Here is a 17,267-nt window from a genome sequence, read left to right as displayed (position 1 = left end):
AAAAAAAAAAAAAAACCAAATGTTTTGTATCAACTGTGCTTACTGGCCTCGAGCTGACTTAAAAGTCATGAATGATAACTTGTTAGTTTTCCTAATTAAAAAAACACATTGGGTCATTCAAGTTCAGACTCACAGATGAGCTTGAATATTTATTCCACCTTACCTTTAGCTGAGCCCGCAATTTTGGTATCTCCTTCACTTTTTCTTCAAATTCATCATTTTGATTAGTTAATTTAACCAGTTCCTCAGCCATTATCGACCGAGTTTTTTCAAGGTTTCCAATTTCCAGCTAAGACAACAACAACAAAAAAGCATTTAACTATCAGATGTTTGTATTGAGAAACCCAGGTTAGAATTCAGATTTTTCATTTTTAAAAAGCTCGTAGTTGAGAGGCCTTGCTAGCTAATTATAATGATTGCTGTACCTTTTAACTATACAGACTGTTAGATATACAGGACATGAGGAGATATAAAAATCTCACACGACAGAATCCACGTAAGCCATTTCATATTAAAAATTTAAGCTCAATTGCTGAACTCATTATATTTATTTTAAACACATTTTCAGTGATATAATACATTTCAGTATTTTCCATCATTGCAGACCTCTGTTTTTATGCATGTCACTTGGGTTCAAATTAGCATTTACGCTAGAGTAACTTGGGAAATTTTCATTCCCAGACAAGTTTTTAAAAAAACCCAAACAGATGTGATACACTATGTTTGAAGCACCTACAACCAACTGGCTTGGGAAGAACATCTATTACAAAATCTGACAGAGGCACTTTTTCATAAAATCTTATCAAATATTGGTGAAGTAGCCAGCTATGGTCTGTCCCACTCTTTACCCCACACTGCTCCCCTCTCCCCCTCACCTACCCCCCACCCAAAAAAAAAAAAAATGATGCCCCATCATAACTCTTACAGAACTGCTACAGGGTAGAAAAAGAAAGGTCCCCAGTAAAATGGGAGCCAAACTCCCCAAGCCACAGTTCACACATTCATAAAGGTACTGGTGAAATGCAGTAAAATAAGCTTTGTAAAATTAATATGATAATATTTTTTACTGTCTTAATCTTTCTACTTAGGTACAATATGCAGTTACAACACTCAGTGACTCTTACAGTACCTGTAGGTGAGAAATCTCTCCTTCCCTTAGTTTTAACTGTGATTGCAGGTTTTCAATGATACTTGAACCTGCTCCCATTCTTATAGCATCATAAAGATTGTTCCCACTTGCAGACACTGATCCAAACGAATGGTCATGAGGATCATCCTACAAATACAAGTTAAACAACCTTAAGGCTGGATATGAAAGACTTCATTTCAAGAACTCTGGCACCAGAAGCTAGAAGTTATTGATATAGTAAATTTAGACTGTTCTCATTAGAGTCAAGGGTTTCAATGCTTCAAATAAATTTACTTGAAAGAAAAGGTTATGGTGAACAGTTAAGTAAAATTTATGATCTTCACTCCTCTTTAGTTTGCTCTGTTAAACAATGGCTGTAAGGGTATCTGAGACACTTTCATCTGCAGTGATAGAGCAGAAACAGCCTTTGTGCAGACTGCATCAAGATGTAGCTGTTCTCTTCACCTCAGTGGTAAGAGATTACAGTCACAGGATTAAAAAGTATACCGAGATCCTTGTGTGTTCTCAAACGCTTATCACTTGCAATTAAACAGTTTCCACCCGCTTTGTAACACACCCTGGAATAACTGGCAAGATCTGCACTTGCTATCCACAGACTGCTTATACTACTGTATTACATTTAAAAATGTATAAAAGACCCAGGCTCCCTCCTGTGAATACTGTGCAACTCTAGACATTTTCTAGGCGTGCTTAAGTTCTAGTGCAGATATAAACAATTTTATCAAGACATCAACATAATTCATTGGAAAGAAAAGGCAGCAAACACAGACAGTCTAGCAAGAGAAACCAGTTGATCCACCATACAATACCTGAGAGATGAAGGAAGCCTGAAGCCCTGCCACATCAACTCCACTTATTGAACTTGAGCGTGACAGAGTTGGAGTACTCGAAACAGCTTCCATTGTCGACAATGAAAACGATTTGCGTTCCTTGAGAAAGAGAGGAATTTAGAAAACAAATAAGACTTTCCAAGCTCATAAATCTAGAAAGACCATTTTCATGACCACCAGAGTTTCCTTTTTCACTCCAAAATGCAGAACATGCATTACCATTCCCCCCCCACCCCACTGTCATAACTAACTTTAAACAGTGAAAATTTAGCAGACACCCAGGGCAAATAGCCTGAGTTCAACTTCTCAAGCTTTCTTGGTAATGAAGGAAAAGAAGCAGCTACCCACAAAAGAGATTTTGAAGCAGTAATGAATTTTGCTGAGCTCATGAATTTACAAGAATGACCCCAGTCCACAAAGGTAGTTTTCTTTCCAGGAGGGAGGTCAGTGAAGAGACTTTTAAGTTTTGCACTGCCCAAATCCAGGATCTTTGAGGCCAACAGCTCTCACCCACCAGTTTTATAAACAAACCGACCACCCTTGCAACAAGCACCTGCAGGCATATTCAATTCAGAAAAATGAAGCGAAGAGCTTCTGAACAGGACTTCTGGTTTCAGAACTTGCAGCAACAAAGATTAACAATGATGGCTGTTCTATATCAATTAGATATAGGCCCAGTCATTTATCTGTCTCTCCTGCATATGCTGCCATTGCCCACGCTTTATCTATTTTGTGACTAAGTAGATAAACCGTTATGCAGGACTATAAAACCATTATCTTCTACACCAGAATTGCACTGAGTAGAGAAAAAACATAAGTTTGAAAGAATACTGGGTCTCAGATGTTTTCTTTCATGGTATTACAGTACTATATCCTTCTAAGTCTCATTTCTTGTTGTGATGTTTTGTCTTAATGGTCTGGATACCTGCTATAAAATTGACACCGTGTATTTATTTTACATGATTATTAATATAAATGGCAATACCTTTTCCTTTGCTGCTTCTTGTACAAAAATGGCTTTCTTCCTTTCTTGCTCAACTTTCATTTTCTCCATTTCTAACTGAGTAGCTAACAGTGTCTGAAGGAGGAAATGTAGATTAATAATCTCCTGCCAACTCTGAATTTGATGATAAAGAAATGCAAAATTGAAGCAGCCAATACCTTTTCTTTCTTTGCTTCTTCAAGGGTTTTCGCATACTCATTTCTAAGGTTTTCTACTTCGACCTCATACCTATTTTGAGAACAGACATGAATAAAGGCAGTCACTACAGAACCTTGTCTTCATTTCTATCTTCGATTCATACAAAGAAAAAAAAGTTAACAGAACAGGGTTTGCTACTTGAATGTTAGCTATTCTTAAGAAGGCTTCTTAGATCAGTCCTGGCAATTTTAAGTCTTGTTATTGTGCATCTTCTTTAACGCTCTGGGTACATGCTCTATCCTGCCATAAAACAACCACCTATTTTAAAGCTTATCTGGTTCATTTTTTAAAGCAAATTTCAATACATTTCCTTTATACAGGCAGTCCTCAGACTTACAACACAATTGGGTCCTGAAAATGGGGTCTTAGTTCAAAACACTGTAACGCGGAACCAATTTTCTCATAAGAAACAATGTTATAAATGAGGGATTGGTTCCTGAACCAAGGCCTGATACCCCATTTTCACCAAAAATACTCCAGAATTTTGTATTCGATCAATTATAGTTGAGTAATATAGCTACAGTCATATATTTATATTGTAAATAACAATCATATTGATTTGGAAGGACTTCTTTGAGGTGACTTTGCTGGACTTTTTGAAGGGTTCTTGGCTGGAGTCTTCTTAGGAGTCCCAGCTGCAGGTTTTTCTGGAGTCTCGTCTGCTTTCTTAAAGAAAGTGTCCAAGCAGTTTGGACAGATGTTCTCCAGGTAGATAAGCGATGCAGCAAACTTGTTTGCTGGTATGGCACTGCATTGGATCAAGCATTGTAAGTCAAAACTGGCATTGTAAAGTTGAAATGGGGTGTCAGTTTATAAACGTTATAAGTGTGAAACATTGTAACTTTAAATGTTGTAAGTCAAGGACAGCCTGTATTATTTGTACACAAAATGATAAGCATATAGGTATTATCAACCCAAACCAAAAAAGAGGGACAAAACTATCCCAAGTGACAGACTGCTTGAAAAGAAACTGCACCCAACTAGACAAGCAGCAGTCGAGTGAAAGACTAGGAATGTACTCTGATCATCCCTCCACCCCTAGATACCAGGAAGCTAGGAAAGTTCATCAGAAAATTTTGAATTCCCAATGCAAGAAAGTACATCTCTCTTACGAATAATGCAAAGTAGGGAAGATTAAACACCCCATTTTAAGCACACAGCTGTTAAAGCCTGAAAAAACAAGAATTTAAGAATTTCACAAAATGCAATGTAATTTTATAGTTTTCTTGGGTTTTATCATTAAAAACATTTTTTTTTAAATAAACCAATAAATAAACACTTAGGAACTACTGAAGCTAGTTTACTTTAGGACAAGATGATGCAAGATACTTTTTAACGTTCCCAGGGAAAGCTGCTTTGCACACACGGACCCTCATGGCACCATGAGCTCCAACTGTAACTGCAAAGCAGCTTGCAGGACCAGAATCAAAAAGAACAGTATACCCATTTATCATGCCAAAAGCACGTGAAGTGAACCTCACAGGTGAAGAAAAATATTAAGTTTCACATCTCAAGTAACACTGTGGCAAAAACCTGGACGGTATAAAGATAGCCCCAAGCAACTAAAGTAATAAGTACCAGACAAAAAGGAAGGCTCTTCTCTGCCTGCCTCAGTCAGTTTTCTCACCATATGAATGATTATTAATATTTAAAAAGACAGTAACTAAACACAAAAGAAACCCAATAATTAAAAGTAAAAAAGACACAGGAGCTTTATATACAAGATAGTAAATTCAGATCCAATTCACCTATTGTTTTCATTTTCCAGTTTCTTGAGTCTGGCTTTCTCTACTTCCAGCTGAGCCTGAAGGCGACTGTTTTCTTGCCTCAGCAGGCTGTTTTGCGATTCAGTGGCAGACATCTGAACTTTACTGGAAAGAAGCTCTTCAGTAGCAGCACGTTCTCTCTCAGCTGCTGCTGCCAGCAGGGATTGAGACTCACCTAAAACCAAATTTATAAATTGCAATCCATTGTAAACAAATGGCTAGCTGACTTACTGTCAACATCAAGTATCCATAACCAAAGCCAATTATTTAGGTGGCTACCTGAAAAATCTGATGTTTGTCAAGTATTTTAGATGCAAGTAAGATACACAATGAAGATTTAATTATGTAAGGCTTCAAGCTAGAGAAGTGTTATCTTTCAATAGTGCCTAAAATATTCTAAGCAGTCCTGTCATTAGCCATCAAAACCATGCAGGTATAGTAAAGGTTTGAGATCCAGCTAATGGCAAAGGACCAGCTTTTAAAGAAGGGCAGCACATATTCAAGAGGTACAAAGAACTGTTGAATAAGGATGATTTGGTATTCTGTTCTTAGAGCGTAGAATTAAGAGCTAAAACACTAATCTCCGTGGTTCCCTACCTTCCCTGGTTGTGGCTTTGGATCATTCCACTGTCATTTTGTTCCTTACAGCCCTAATAATCTCAGATGAAATACATTTGTTTCACAACCTGGGATAGCCACAGGTAATTATTCCTATGACTACCACTTCAGTGTGTCTGGCATTTTGAGGTACTGGTACATTTCTACTACCCATTCTTCCCCTCCCATTTTTAAATGTGAAATGTCCCCCGAAACTTATCTGGCATATAGCGGTGATATTTCCAGGACCTCAGCTCTTTATAGAACCTATGAATTGGGTCTCACAGCACCCTTGTAAAATGCCAAGGTGTCATAGTACTTTGCAGACACAGATTTAAATCCAGGTCTCCCATCCCAACCCCATCTCAGACACTGCTGTGCCCATCTCTTCTTCACATTACTGACATCTAGTGCTACTCCACAGATATGCAAAGGACATTAAAAACTAGAAGCATGTCTTACCAAGTCTGTCAGAAAGGTTCTTCTCTAACTTTTCCCATGTGGAGGTCTGGGCTCCCAGCGTTGCTTGCAGATTTTCTATCTGCCGGAGAAGCGGCCTTGTAGCAGATGTAACACTTTGACTTAGTTCTTGATTCCTATTTTCTGCTTCTTGGAGTCTCTGAATTGGGATTTAGTTTAAAAGTTGTTAAACTTTCAAACTGCAAGACCAGTTTAAATGACAGTACAAAAAAAAAAAAAAAGAGCTAAAAACACATTTTAGGTTCTAAATTAAAGGCTATATAAAACATATATTCAATAAATCTGGAGGTAAGGTAACAATTTAATTGCCCAGGACTTTTCCTGAAGGTAGCATTACATTCATATATACCAGGAGTTCACAGTGTTAGTCAGAAGGTGGTCCTAATCTATTAGACCCTAACTGGCAGCACATTAGATTTCAAATTTAACACCACTGCCTGTTATTTCTCTCCTTTTGTACCTATCCAAAAGTTCAAGATCTGCTTTTGCCCTTCCCAATTCCCAACTCTTTCACAGGCATAATCTGCTATCAAGTCCGCCTTCCTCACCTGAAACACTAACAAGACTAACTTTGACAGTATTCTCTATACGATCCAAGCAGTGCTACATCTAGATTCTACTCTCTGGACTACTCCCAAGAGGTAAGGATGAAGTGTAGGCTATTTTTTCGAGAACAAAAAGGAGTTTAAATATCCATTTGTTACAAACGTTATAGTGCTATCACAAGCTTAAAGATTCAATTTTGTTTCATACTAAAAGGATGCATCATGTATAAAACATGGTATGAAAAGTTTCCAAATTGTGATTTTTCACAAAGCCTTAAGGGGTATGTATAAAAAACATTTTAATAGTGAGTCCTAATGCTCCCTTACAAAAGCAGATCAAATTGTACCATCCCAACAAACCTATACTTTGAGCCATTAATTTTCAAGACATTTTAGCACTTTGTATACGGCTTTTAGACGCTCCCCCTCCAAGTAAATGGTTTAGTATAAATACATGCATTTTTCATTTTGCACAAAGAAACAAGAGAGGTTAGAAAAACACACTGAAACAGCATGTACAGTACCTGTTGTAGCTCACTGATTTCTTGGCGTAAATAGTCTTCCTTTCTTGCTGCTTGCTGTTCTGCCCGTTGCAATGCCAGCCTCAGGTCTGCCACCTGTGTCCACAGGAAGTAGACCATTACATGTCATTAACCTCTTGCAGGGAATTCTAGCAGCATTTTATCATGGCTACAGTTCTGCACCAGTAATTACACTGGGGCTCTAACTGACAAGTTTAAGCAGCAAGTTATGCAGTCACGCACCATGTGCTTAACTTATACTTGTTTATCACGCCACCAACTGGTTATACAGTAGTCAGTTCAAGAACTAACACTCTGTATCATAGAAATAATGTTATGAGCATGAAAAACAGTTCGCCCCCAAAAGTAAAAGTACAGGCCTTATTTTAAATGCGATTTAGTGTAGACTTTGCTCCTCCAAAGTTTTGCTCCACTGTTAACTGACTCTCTGTCCTATTTGGCACCTCAAACTCATTTTACTTATTTGTTACAAAAATGCTGTAGTAGAGCTGCTTAATATTTGTCAAATCTGCTTTTGGCAGCAGTGTTTAGAAAACGGGAAATTCTAACACCCCTTTGCCATTAGCCTGGTTCATTTCAACAGAGTACCGTGCTTATGAATTCCAAAGACATTCACAAATTAAATCAGAAAGCTTTAATCACCCTGTTAAAAATTCACCTGAATTGCTAAAGCTTCCTGTTGTTGCCTGGCTTCCTCTTGGGCCTTCTCCAGTGCTACACCAAGTTCTTCTTTCGCCTTCATTTCACAACTTAACGCTGCTTCTTGTGCCTCACTGTCCTTTGTAGCATTGGCTTTGTGAAGCTCTGCAAGCTCTCTGCAAACCAGGAATTAAAAGCACTGAAGAATTCATAATATCTACAATGATCTGTAATAAACTACCATACTAAAGCAATTTATTAACTATTGTTTTTACTGCATGTTGCAAGGATGTCCCAGGCACTCCACAGAGGAAATTCTGAATGTAAACGTGTTTTGTTTTTCAACACCTGCTTACCTGTATGCATTGTCAAGTGCTGTCTGAATGCTTCGGTTCTTTTCTTCAAGCTCTTCCACCTCCACCTGAAGCCTGCCGAGATCCTTCTCTTGCCGCTCTCCCACACTGTTGAGTTGTTTAATGTTCTCTCGATGCTGCTTCTCAACTTCCTCCTTGCCATCAAGCACCTATTAGGTAAAAAAACAAAAACCAACAGGCAAACAACACATGGCAGTTCATAAAATTAAGTGAAAAAAGCAGCAACAAACAACCTGCTGTATTTAAGGTTGAGGATTTTATAACAACTCTTTAGTTAAATTCTATAAAAAGCTCACAAACTGCAGTTCCAACTACACTTCAGCATTTCACACTTAGATGGTAACAACACACTCAGGAGTCAATGACAGGCCTCTGTGTAAAGCCATGTATTCCTCAGCGTGAGTATAGGGAACTGGTGACAATGAAGTTCACCACTGATAGGAAGCCTTCTTCACCCCTAACAAAAGCCCCACCCTTGAGATGAGATGGCAACATACATAAATTATCTTGTCATCGAGCTTCTTGGGTTTCACTGATGTATGTCCACTCCAAAGTGACATCCTTAATGCAAACAAAATACTATGAGCACTTCAAAATGAAGGCTGTAAAGGTCAATCTGGAAAGCTCATTTAACCTCACTGAACAGATGTGGAATTCCTCAACTAGCTACATATGACAAACACTAAGAGGCTAGGGACTCTACAAGCATACAGAGACATTTACATCTAAAGCTTCCAAGGCAAATCACAAGAAGATTAATTTGCTTGACAGTGATTAAAGACAGGCACTGTTATTACAGAATATATGCAACCACTGTTACACCAACGTGTCAACTAATCAATAGGAATCAGTTAGTTTAAGAAATGAAAGGTTTGAAGAAAACCATCTAAAATGAACTACTTAAAGGTACAGCAGAATAAAATTACTAAGAAGGGATGCAAATATTAAGAACCATAGGATGAGAAACAATAAATGACGACAGATCTCTTATGCACCAAGTAAAGGTACCCCAAAACCACAGCCCAAGCTGCTGAAATGGGAGTAAGAACAGAAATCTCTAAACAAAAATGAAAAACCCAGGAACAAAAAAGCTGTCTCAGAAACGCCCCCAAAACAGACAACTTGGCAGAGACAGGAATCAATAACAGTACAAGGAAGTCTAGGATGTGATTGCAAATAAAATTAACCTGTTTCAAAAGCTGTAACTCCTCTTCTAATTCCTTAATCTTTTTATTCTGTTTTGCATTAGTGTTTTCCCTCTCTTTCTCTTTTGCTCTCAACTTCTTAATGACGTTGGAATTCTGTAGCTGCTGTTTTGAAAGCTTTTCTCCTATGAAGAGAGATGTGCATTAAGTTAAATGCTAGCATACATTTCCAAACTCTGACTGACTGAAGTTGAAGCAGAACTGCAGTATAACCAAAAGGTACACTTTTACAAAGGGGACTCCTTTATAAAACAATCTCACACTTACCTGTTTGTTTATTTCAGGGCTTTGCGTAACAGAGGATCTATGTGCTTACACTGTGTTACACTGTTAAGGATAATTAATGGAAATGATTAAAAGACAGTGTTTATTTACTATCACAGAGAGTCTTTAGAATTGCACTATTCTAATGTTGAACCTTAAAAAAACCCAAAACAATCAGCTCTGAAGTTGTTAGATTTTCTTCCAAATGCTTTAACCTATACCTTTAAAAAAAAAATTAGGCACTGGTATTGAAGTGGCAAGCACATTTTTTCTATTATATAAAGATTCTGGAGGAATAACTGACAAAAGTCCAATCACATTGAACTGTACATGGCAAATAAGGCAAGTCTAAATGCCCAGAACTTCCCTTTTTATCAGCCTACTCTATATAATACAAAATATGCTGATATCCTTACTGGAAAGAGAGTATATTATCTATATGAATAACGAACACTCATCTAAGGAAGCGGAGTGCTTTGCATTTATTACTGCACCTGCAAAGGCAGCAACAGGAACTGCTATTAAACAGTCAGGGTACCAAAACCAAGTTACTTAACCTTGTAAGTCTACACTGCAGCTCAAGAAACAACTATGACTTGATCTGCACTGCCCGAAGTCACTAACTTGTACTCTGTCCATTTATGTCACGTTTCTGTGAACTGAATGTTTAATCATCTCTTTGTATTACTGTGGCACTGAAACACTTTAGCCCTGGACCAGAACATCACTATGTAGGTGCTGTACAGGCACAAAACAAGATATTTTCTTCCCCAGAGAGTATATAATTTTTGTATAAAACAAGAGATTACAGCTAGATACAGATTTAAGGACACAAGACAACAAATGAGATAACACCACGTGGAGCGACAGATTGCTGTCATAGCAACTCACCAGCCTAACCACTGTGGGCAAAGGAGAATTTTAAAGAGGGGTTTGAAGGGACATGGAGGTGCCTTGGACACTTACAGGGAGCTACACCCAAGAGGGGTAATCTAGGAGAAAATAGGAATGTGCTTGCTTGGAAAGAGGTGATGAAGATCAGCATCTCAGGCCAATCAGAGATGGGAGCTAATTCTACAACACCAGATGAGATCATTAGGACAGTATACTCCATGGAGAGTTCGAAGGTGAAAAGAAACAGCTGTTATCACGGAGGCATACAATAACTAACCTATTTACTGTGAATTATGTATTTTCCCCAAAGGCAATGAATCAAGGCAAGCTGCAGAAACGTTTTGGATAACGCTTTGTTAGTAATTCAGGGGATAACAAGTAGAGGGCTACACTGAAAAACTGCTTTTTGTATGTGGAAGCATCTTTCAGGCCACTCCACAATCCCTGCAAGCAAATGGGGGGAGGAGGAAGTTGGGCAGTAGTGGCATTAACTTCCACTAATGGCCACACCAACAAGCTCCAGCAGCCCTGGTGATAAGCCCCATGGGCTGGTTACAAAGGTTGGTTGTCCCACCTCTCTGGCTATGGCCTACATCCTGGCTGAGAGGGAGGAATATGGGCCACCTCAGTTTGACACCTCTGATTGAAAGCATCCACTACAAAGGTATGGCATAGTCGGCCATGCTAAGGGAAGTGAATCAGTACTTCTATTCAGAAAAGAATTTGGGATTTTCTAGCTCTCCTGCCACTTTCTGGAGTGAGAGATTGTGGATGTTGTTCCAAAGGTAGCTGGAGGCAGTTGGAGAAACTGCTGAGGGGCATGCCAGTGGAGCTACAGCTCACAGTGTCAATCTCCCCATCAGTGACAAGACCTACAACCACAAAATTGGCCTGAAATAAGGTAAACATTCAAAATCATGATAAAAACTTTTACCATAAAAGACCCCTTAATCCATACCCACCTTCCTCCATAAGTCCTTTGATTTGTTCATCTTTCTCCTTCAGTAGTTCAGCTGTTTCATTACAATTTAATCTAGTAGCCAATTCTTCTTTAACAGTCTTTACTTCCTAAAGAGAACCAAATGCGCTTAGGACTGCTTACACAAGAGAGTAACATTATTTAAACACACACTACGTTAGCACAGTACTTTCTCCACTGGAAAACAAGCCTAAACATACCATAAAGTGACTTGAGGTCTTTTGTTCTGTAACTAAAAGCTCAAGTAAAAGGGGAGGAGGGGGGAACCCTTTTCAACAGAAACTATTCAGTGACAATTGCTTGAGAAAAGGAAAATGAAGATGACAACTAGTTTTAAGCTTATTTTTTTAAGGGCACTGACACACCTGTTTGTCTTCACCAGACTTCTTTGCCTCTCCCTTCTACTATATATACACACTTGATATAAACAACCAACACTTCTTCATTCATTCAAGTGAATTAGATGATGCAGCGTTCTATTTCCTTCTCTTTAATAAAAGCACAACCTCCACTTGCCCCACTATGCAAGTTTTATCAGTGGCCTTCTAAATAATTATCTTACAAATCTGTCATGCCAAAATAAGTTTAATTTTTCAATTACACTGCTTAATGTATTTTTTGCAGACTAAGAACATACCCACTGACCAAAATCTTGAAATATCTGGGCAGTGAATTCCCAAACACTTGTCATCGATCAAGGCACAAAATAACCTCTATTATCTGGTCTTAGAGGTCTCCCCCTCAGACACATCTTATATTGGTCTATAAGTAACTTGTCAACAGATACCCAGTCTCATGGTTTTCCTCCAACTCTACTTCTACGATTTGCTCCCACATAGCCTCACCTTGCTTTATTTTAATAAAGCTAGAAAGCCGATTACCTTTTTTGCTGTATCTCTTTCTTTGCATGCTACTTGGACCTTCTTTTCAGCATCTGCTATACGCTGAGCAAACTCCTCTTTAAGAGATGAAATACTACTGCTCTCTTCTTTCATTCTGATCACTTCACTACATGTAAAATATTTGAGGATAATTGTACTGTTATGACATATCAAGCAACATGTAACAAGTATTGTTTTTTAAAAACTCACTATAGTCAGTACTATTGCAATGGCACATGGAAGCAAAAACCAAGACTGGGGTCTGATTGTTATGTGCAGTCTAAAGTCAGGAAGACAACAAGGCGATGTATTATATCACTGGTCTTAAAGGACGTCTATACACGTGCTTCGGAGGGAAAGCACTTTGCTGTGGGTGCTTGAATTAGAGCAACTCTAAGAGCAGCTCTAATTAAAGCACCCTCAGTGTCACGTGTATTCAGCATCCCACACTTCAAAATGGTAGCAGGGACACTAACTAAAGCCTGTTCGACAAGCTTGAGTTAAAGCGCCTAGAGCAGCTGTTTGCAGCCTCCTGGCTGCAGCTGGCCCAGGCTCTGGTAGCTGCTGCCAACCACAGAGCCCAGGCTGCTTGCAGCATGGCTTACAGCTGAGCTCACCTGATTTCCACCTGCTCCGAGCTCAGCCCCAGCCCAGCCCCCCACCAGGATGAAGCTGGCACTGCCCCTTGCCAGGAGCACTGCACCTTTTGCAGACTTAGTTGTGGAGGGTGTGAGGGTGGTTGGGCGGTTGGGCTGATGCCCAGGCTCCAGGCCAGGGCCTTGGCCAGCTGTGCTGCAGCTTGGGGGCTGGCTCCCCAGGGAAGCACAGGGGCTCTGGCAGGACCAGGGCATTGTTGGGCTGGACTTTGTCCAGTGGCCTAGGAGCCCAGCTCTGAGCACTTGAACATCTGGTTTTGTGCGTCTGTCCACCTCTGTATGCGCGCACGTGTCTGGTTCTGGATGTGCGTGCGCATTTGTCTGTTCTGGTTCTCTGTGTTTGTGCACGTGGTTCTCTGTGTGCATGTGTGTGTCTGGTTCTCTCTCTGCTCTCCTTTTTCTCCCTCTCCTCTTTCTCTTGTCTCTTTTTTCTCTCTCATTGCAACAGGCTCAACAAAAAAGGCATACACAACAAAGGCAACATTTATGATGATTAAATATACTAATATTCAATGCGTCCTGCTATGTACATCCCGACCCCCCCACCCCCACACCTGACATGCCGGCACTCTGGCCAAAAAACTTTGCCTACCCCTGTTTTAGTACATCACACTATTTTACGTAGCCTCTATCAATATATTAACAAAAAAGTGCAGATATATGCAGAACTGCTGATAGTTTGCTACTTACTCTTTCAGGTTGTCATAAGCTTCTTCTAAGCATGCCTTCTCTTTACTAACGCTCAATAACTGGGTTTCCCTCTTTCCCAGCTTCTCAGTCAGCGAATCAACCATCTGAGAAAAATTTTAGGCATGAAGATGAGAAAAATAAAATGATGGGGATTAGGGTGGCTTTACTCTGAGTCTTAAATTCTCCCAACATTTTAAGGAGCTCAAGAATAAGAGCTAATGAAGAACATCACCACTCAGTAGCACATTATATCAATCAGTAAATGTCTTGGTATAACATTTTAGACCTTTTGCATTTCGTTTTCTTTCCAGACTTTTGAAAAAAGATGATAAACTTCACAGAAAAGAATGCTTAATATATAATTATACACCTGGGGAACTTATTAAAGAGGATTTTTTTTATCTGAAGGTTAAATTGTAATTCTGTATAATTTAATTGCACATGCTCATTAATTTTCCTTGAAAAAACTGCATTTTTTTTTTTTAAATAAAATCCTAGATTTTTATCCCAAAGCACTGCTGATACCAGTATCACAATAAACCCAGAAAACCAAAAATCAAGAATGGGGCCTGGCTGTTACATACTGTTCAAACATATGTTTGGAACAAGGCCCTATCAGACAGAGTTTAATTCAGCACAGGCAGGATAGTCTGGGAGGGGGAAGAGGCACATAAAGGGGAAGCTGCTTACATCTTAGTACAGCAGGGACAAGATTGAGAAGAGAACCTCAGTTTCTAGAGTCCCAGCCTAACGTCCCATCAGTTGGGACGTGGTGCTCCTCCATATATCTCCTCCTTGTATTTAGTTAAACCTCACACCCAAGCCATACTTATTCTATTCAGTACCCAGTAAAATGTTTCTCTTCTTCATTTAAAAAAAAATTTAGTCTTTCTAAAGAAAGCCTGTTAAGGATAAAAATTGCCATTAGCCTAATACACAGTATTTTCACATGCATAGACACAACCCATGGCTTTCTCTACTTGTTAAATGCAATCTTTCACATGAGAGCTCTGAATAGAAATATTGCTGATAGAGGCTATGCATTAAGAAACTGTGATTCTGACAATATTTTCAGCATGATTTTGATAGCTCAAAGGTGGTTCTTATTCCCAAGCCATTTCACTTGCTAGAAAGCACATTTTTAAAAAATTAAGCTGGTGCTACATGCGGTGAGTTTCACAGTCAGCAAGTCTACATAGCAAAATATATCCAAAGTGTGATCCCTGATTACTATAAAAGTAATTCATAATTCCCCATCATAAAAAAAATGCCAAGGGTTCCCCTCATAGGTTGGGATCATCAAATTTACAGCCAAAAAAGCCGTAATTATACACGAGAGCTCTACTATTAAGGCCCTATGCTTGCAGCCAGGTTTCTGCACTGGTATTTATACCCAGGTAGAGCCCTGATGACTTCTTTGCAATGCTGAACGGGCAAGTTCTAACACGGAAGGGAATCAAGAACTTAATTGTCTATTAGAATTGAATGATTTATCTCAAAAATACTGGACAAGCAAAGTATATACCAAAGCCTACGCACTGATGCTAAAGTAGTTTCACCCACTTAAAACAGGGTTGAATTTAGCCTCCAAAATACACAGGGTTAAAAATGTTCATTACCTTGCGAAGCTCTTCCTTTTCACAGTCCAGTTCAGGCAGCGTTTCAGCATCTTGCTGCTGCACTGTACACTCCTCTTTTACCATTTCTTCTTCATCTGTTTGAGCAGCAGCAACCAAAATATCCGGCTGCTCAGAATTAACAGGGGTTGCACTTCTCCCACTCTCCTCCATTTCAGTTTCCTCTGGATGCATAAGAAGCGTCTCATTCAATTCTTCTTCAGATTTATTTTTCACAAAGTCAACTGTCTCGGCCTTCGGTGTTGAGGGGCCGACTGTAATAGACGCTGAAGCACAAGCCCTGCCAGATAATTCATCATCCGAGTTGATTTCACTTACGCTTCGGCTGTCTAACGACTGCACACTGAACGAGTCTATTCTTTCAAATGCATCTGAGGAACAGCAACTCTCTGTCATTTTTTGAAAGTCATCTAAACGATTATACTCGGTGCAAGCTGACGTAGATAGGAGCTGAAAGGAAGTCTGCATCAGATGAAGGCTGGATTTTGAATCTGCTGCCTCTTGTCTGGAACTAACGGAGCTCTCACTTATTACACTCTCATGGTCCAAAACTTCAATGTCGCTAGTTGTGGATGTGCCCGAGGAGAAAGTGCTGATAGGTGGTGAAGGTGTATTGCTTTGTCTGTCCTCATTTTTCTGCTCCTTGGCTTCCAGGCCCACGTCTTTTGCCTCTGGTGTAAGAGACTGTGCAGGGCTGTCGGGTCCATCTTCTGGTCCATCCTTCCCTATGCCGGATTTCACGTTCACAGCAGCTTCAGGTACTTTCAGATCTAGAGTAGAGACTGCTTCAGCTGAACTTTCATTTGCGGTTTCTTCATGCTCGCTATCATTTTTAATTGCAGAACTCTCTTCTAATTTCTCCTGGAGAATATCAAGGTTTTCCAAGTCCACTAGGGTAATTACAGAGGAGTCTTTTGTTTCTGGCTCTGTTACTACTGATGCATCTGGCTGACTGGTGTGGATACATTCTTTTAAAGTGCTGTTCACTTCTTCTTTGGGCCACTGAGATTTGGTTGGCGGTTTAAACACCACTGGACTTTTCTGTACGCTCTGAACATCCACTGGAGAGAGAAAGGCACTGAAGAAGTTTTCAGATTCATCTACTACCGTCCTCCTAACAGGTTTGGTGATTGCTGTCGTAGATATAAGCTGAGTTTGAGGTTCGGCATTAGAATTTAATCCCCAGGAAGAAGTGTCCCATCCTCCACTTGTAAGGGAATTCGCTTCTAAAACAAAGAATAGAAAATTAGACAAACCAACTAAAATTACATGATTTCTACCATTCAGCTTGGTGAGATGCAACAATACAAAAAACTAACAATATTTATGGCAGTAAACACGCTATATAAAAGCAAATAAAATATGAGTATCTATATCACTTTTTATTGCTACTGCACACTTAAAACCACCTTTTCCATCAATTTTCAGACAAAAAGAAAAGAAATATATGAAATGATTCAGTAGCTTATAGTGGATTCAAAGTCTGGGTTAGGCACTACCAGACTTGTTCCCAGAAATGCAGTGCCCCAGAGTTCCTCCTGTTGTAGAGTTTACTGTTTGTGATTTGGTAACTCTGAAAAGAGCTGGATGACAGAACTCTAAACTTTAGCCTGACAATCATGTTCAAGCTTTTTGGGTTTTTTGTTTTTTAAAGAACCAAGATACCACAATCTGTCTTTGCCAATCCCTGTATGTCATGTATTACAAAAGCTTTAAATTTAATTGGCAGAAGAGCTTCTTTGGGCAGATGTGATATCTTTTATTAGACAGAATGAGTAATTGGAAAAAAAGTTAAATTTAATTTATATGAGTGCTGTGCAACCTTTGTGTACATAAAAACTTCAACGAGCTAAGGAGGATAGTTGGAGAAGCGCTGAGGTCCCGGAGGGGAGGGGAGCCAGGTGTCCAAGGAGAGTGGTCGTTCCTTAAGGAGACGA

The 17,267-nt window shown here is 39.4% G+C and overlaps 1 protein-coding gene across 1 annotated transcript in view; it reads right to left on the bottom strand.

Annotated features, from left to right (window-relative positions):
* TMF1 (TATA element modulatory factor 1) overlaps window positions 1-17,267 on the bottom strand; it is a 21,549-nt gene that overhangs the window by 2,265 nt on the left and 2,017 nt on the right. The window contains exons 2-16 of the mRNA XM_019536676.1: window positions 15,313-16,556; window positions 13,694-13,797; window positions 12,348-12,474; window positions 11,450-11,555; window positions 9,312-9,454; window positions 8,107-8,273; window positions 7,770-7,926; window positions 7,094-7,186; window positions 6,007-6,163; window positions 4,930-5,122; window positions 3,142-3,211; window positions 2,966-3,058; window positions 1,960-2,079; window positions 1,130-1,276; window positions 164-289 (exon numbers count right to left, since the gene is read on the bottom strand). Coding sequence (XP_019392221.1) covers window positions 164-289; window positions 1,130-1,276; window positions 1,960-2,079; window positions 2,966-3,058; window positions 3,142-3,211; window positions 4,930-5,122; window positions 6,007-6,163; window positions 7,094-7,186; window positions 7,770-7,926; window positions 8,107-8,273; window positions 9,312-9,454; window positions 11,450-11,555; window positions 12,348-12,474; window positions 13,694-13,797; window positions 15,313-16,556 — 3,047 coding nt within the window. The remainder of the gene's footprint in view (window positions 1-163; window positions 290-1,129; window positions 1,277-1,959; window positions 2,080-2,965; window positions 3,059-3,141; window positions 3,212-4,929; window positions 5,123-6,006; window positions 6,164-7,093; window positions 7,187-7,769; window positions 7,927-8,106; window positions 8,274-9,311; window positions 9,455-11,449; window positions 11,556-12,347; window positions 12,475-13,693; window positions 13,798-15,312; window positions 16,557-17,267) is intronic.

The sequence above is a fragment of the Crocodylus porosus genome, unplaced genomic scaffold, assembly GCF_001723895.1.
Source record: "Crocodylus porosus isolate Cpor-Errol unplaced genomic scaffold, CroPor_comp1, whole genome shotgun sequence".
NCBI lineage: Eukaryota > Metazoa > Chordata > Crocodylia > Crocodylidae > Crocodylus > Crocodylus porosus.
This window is presented reverse-complemented; position numbering and strand designations above follow the sequence as displayed.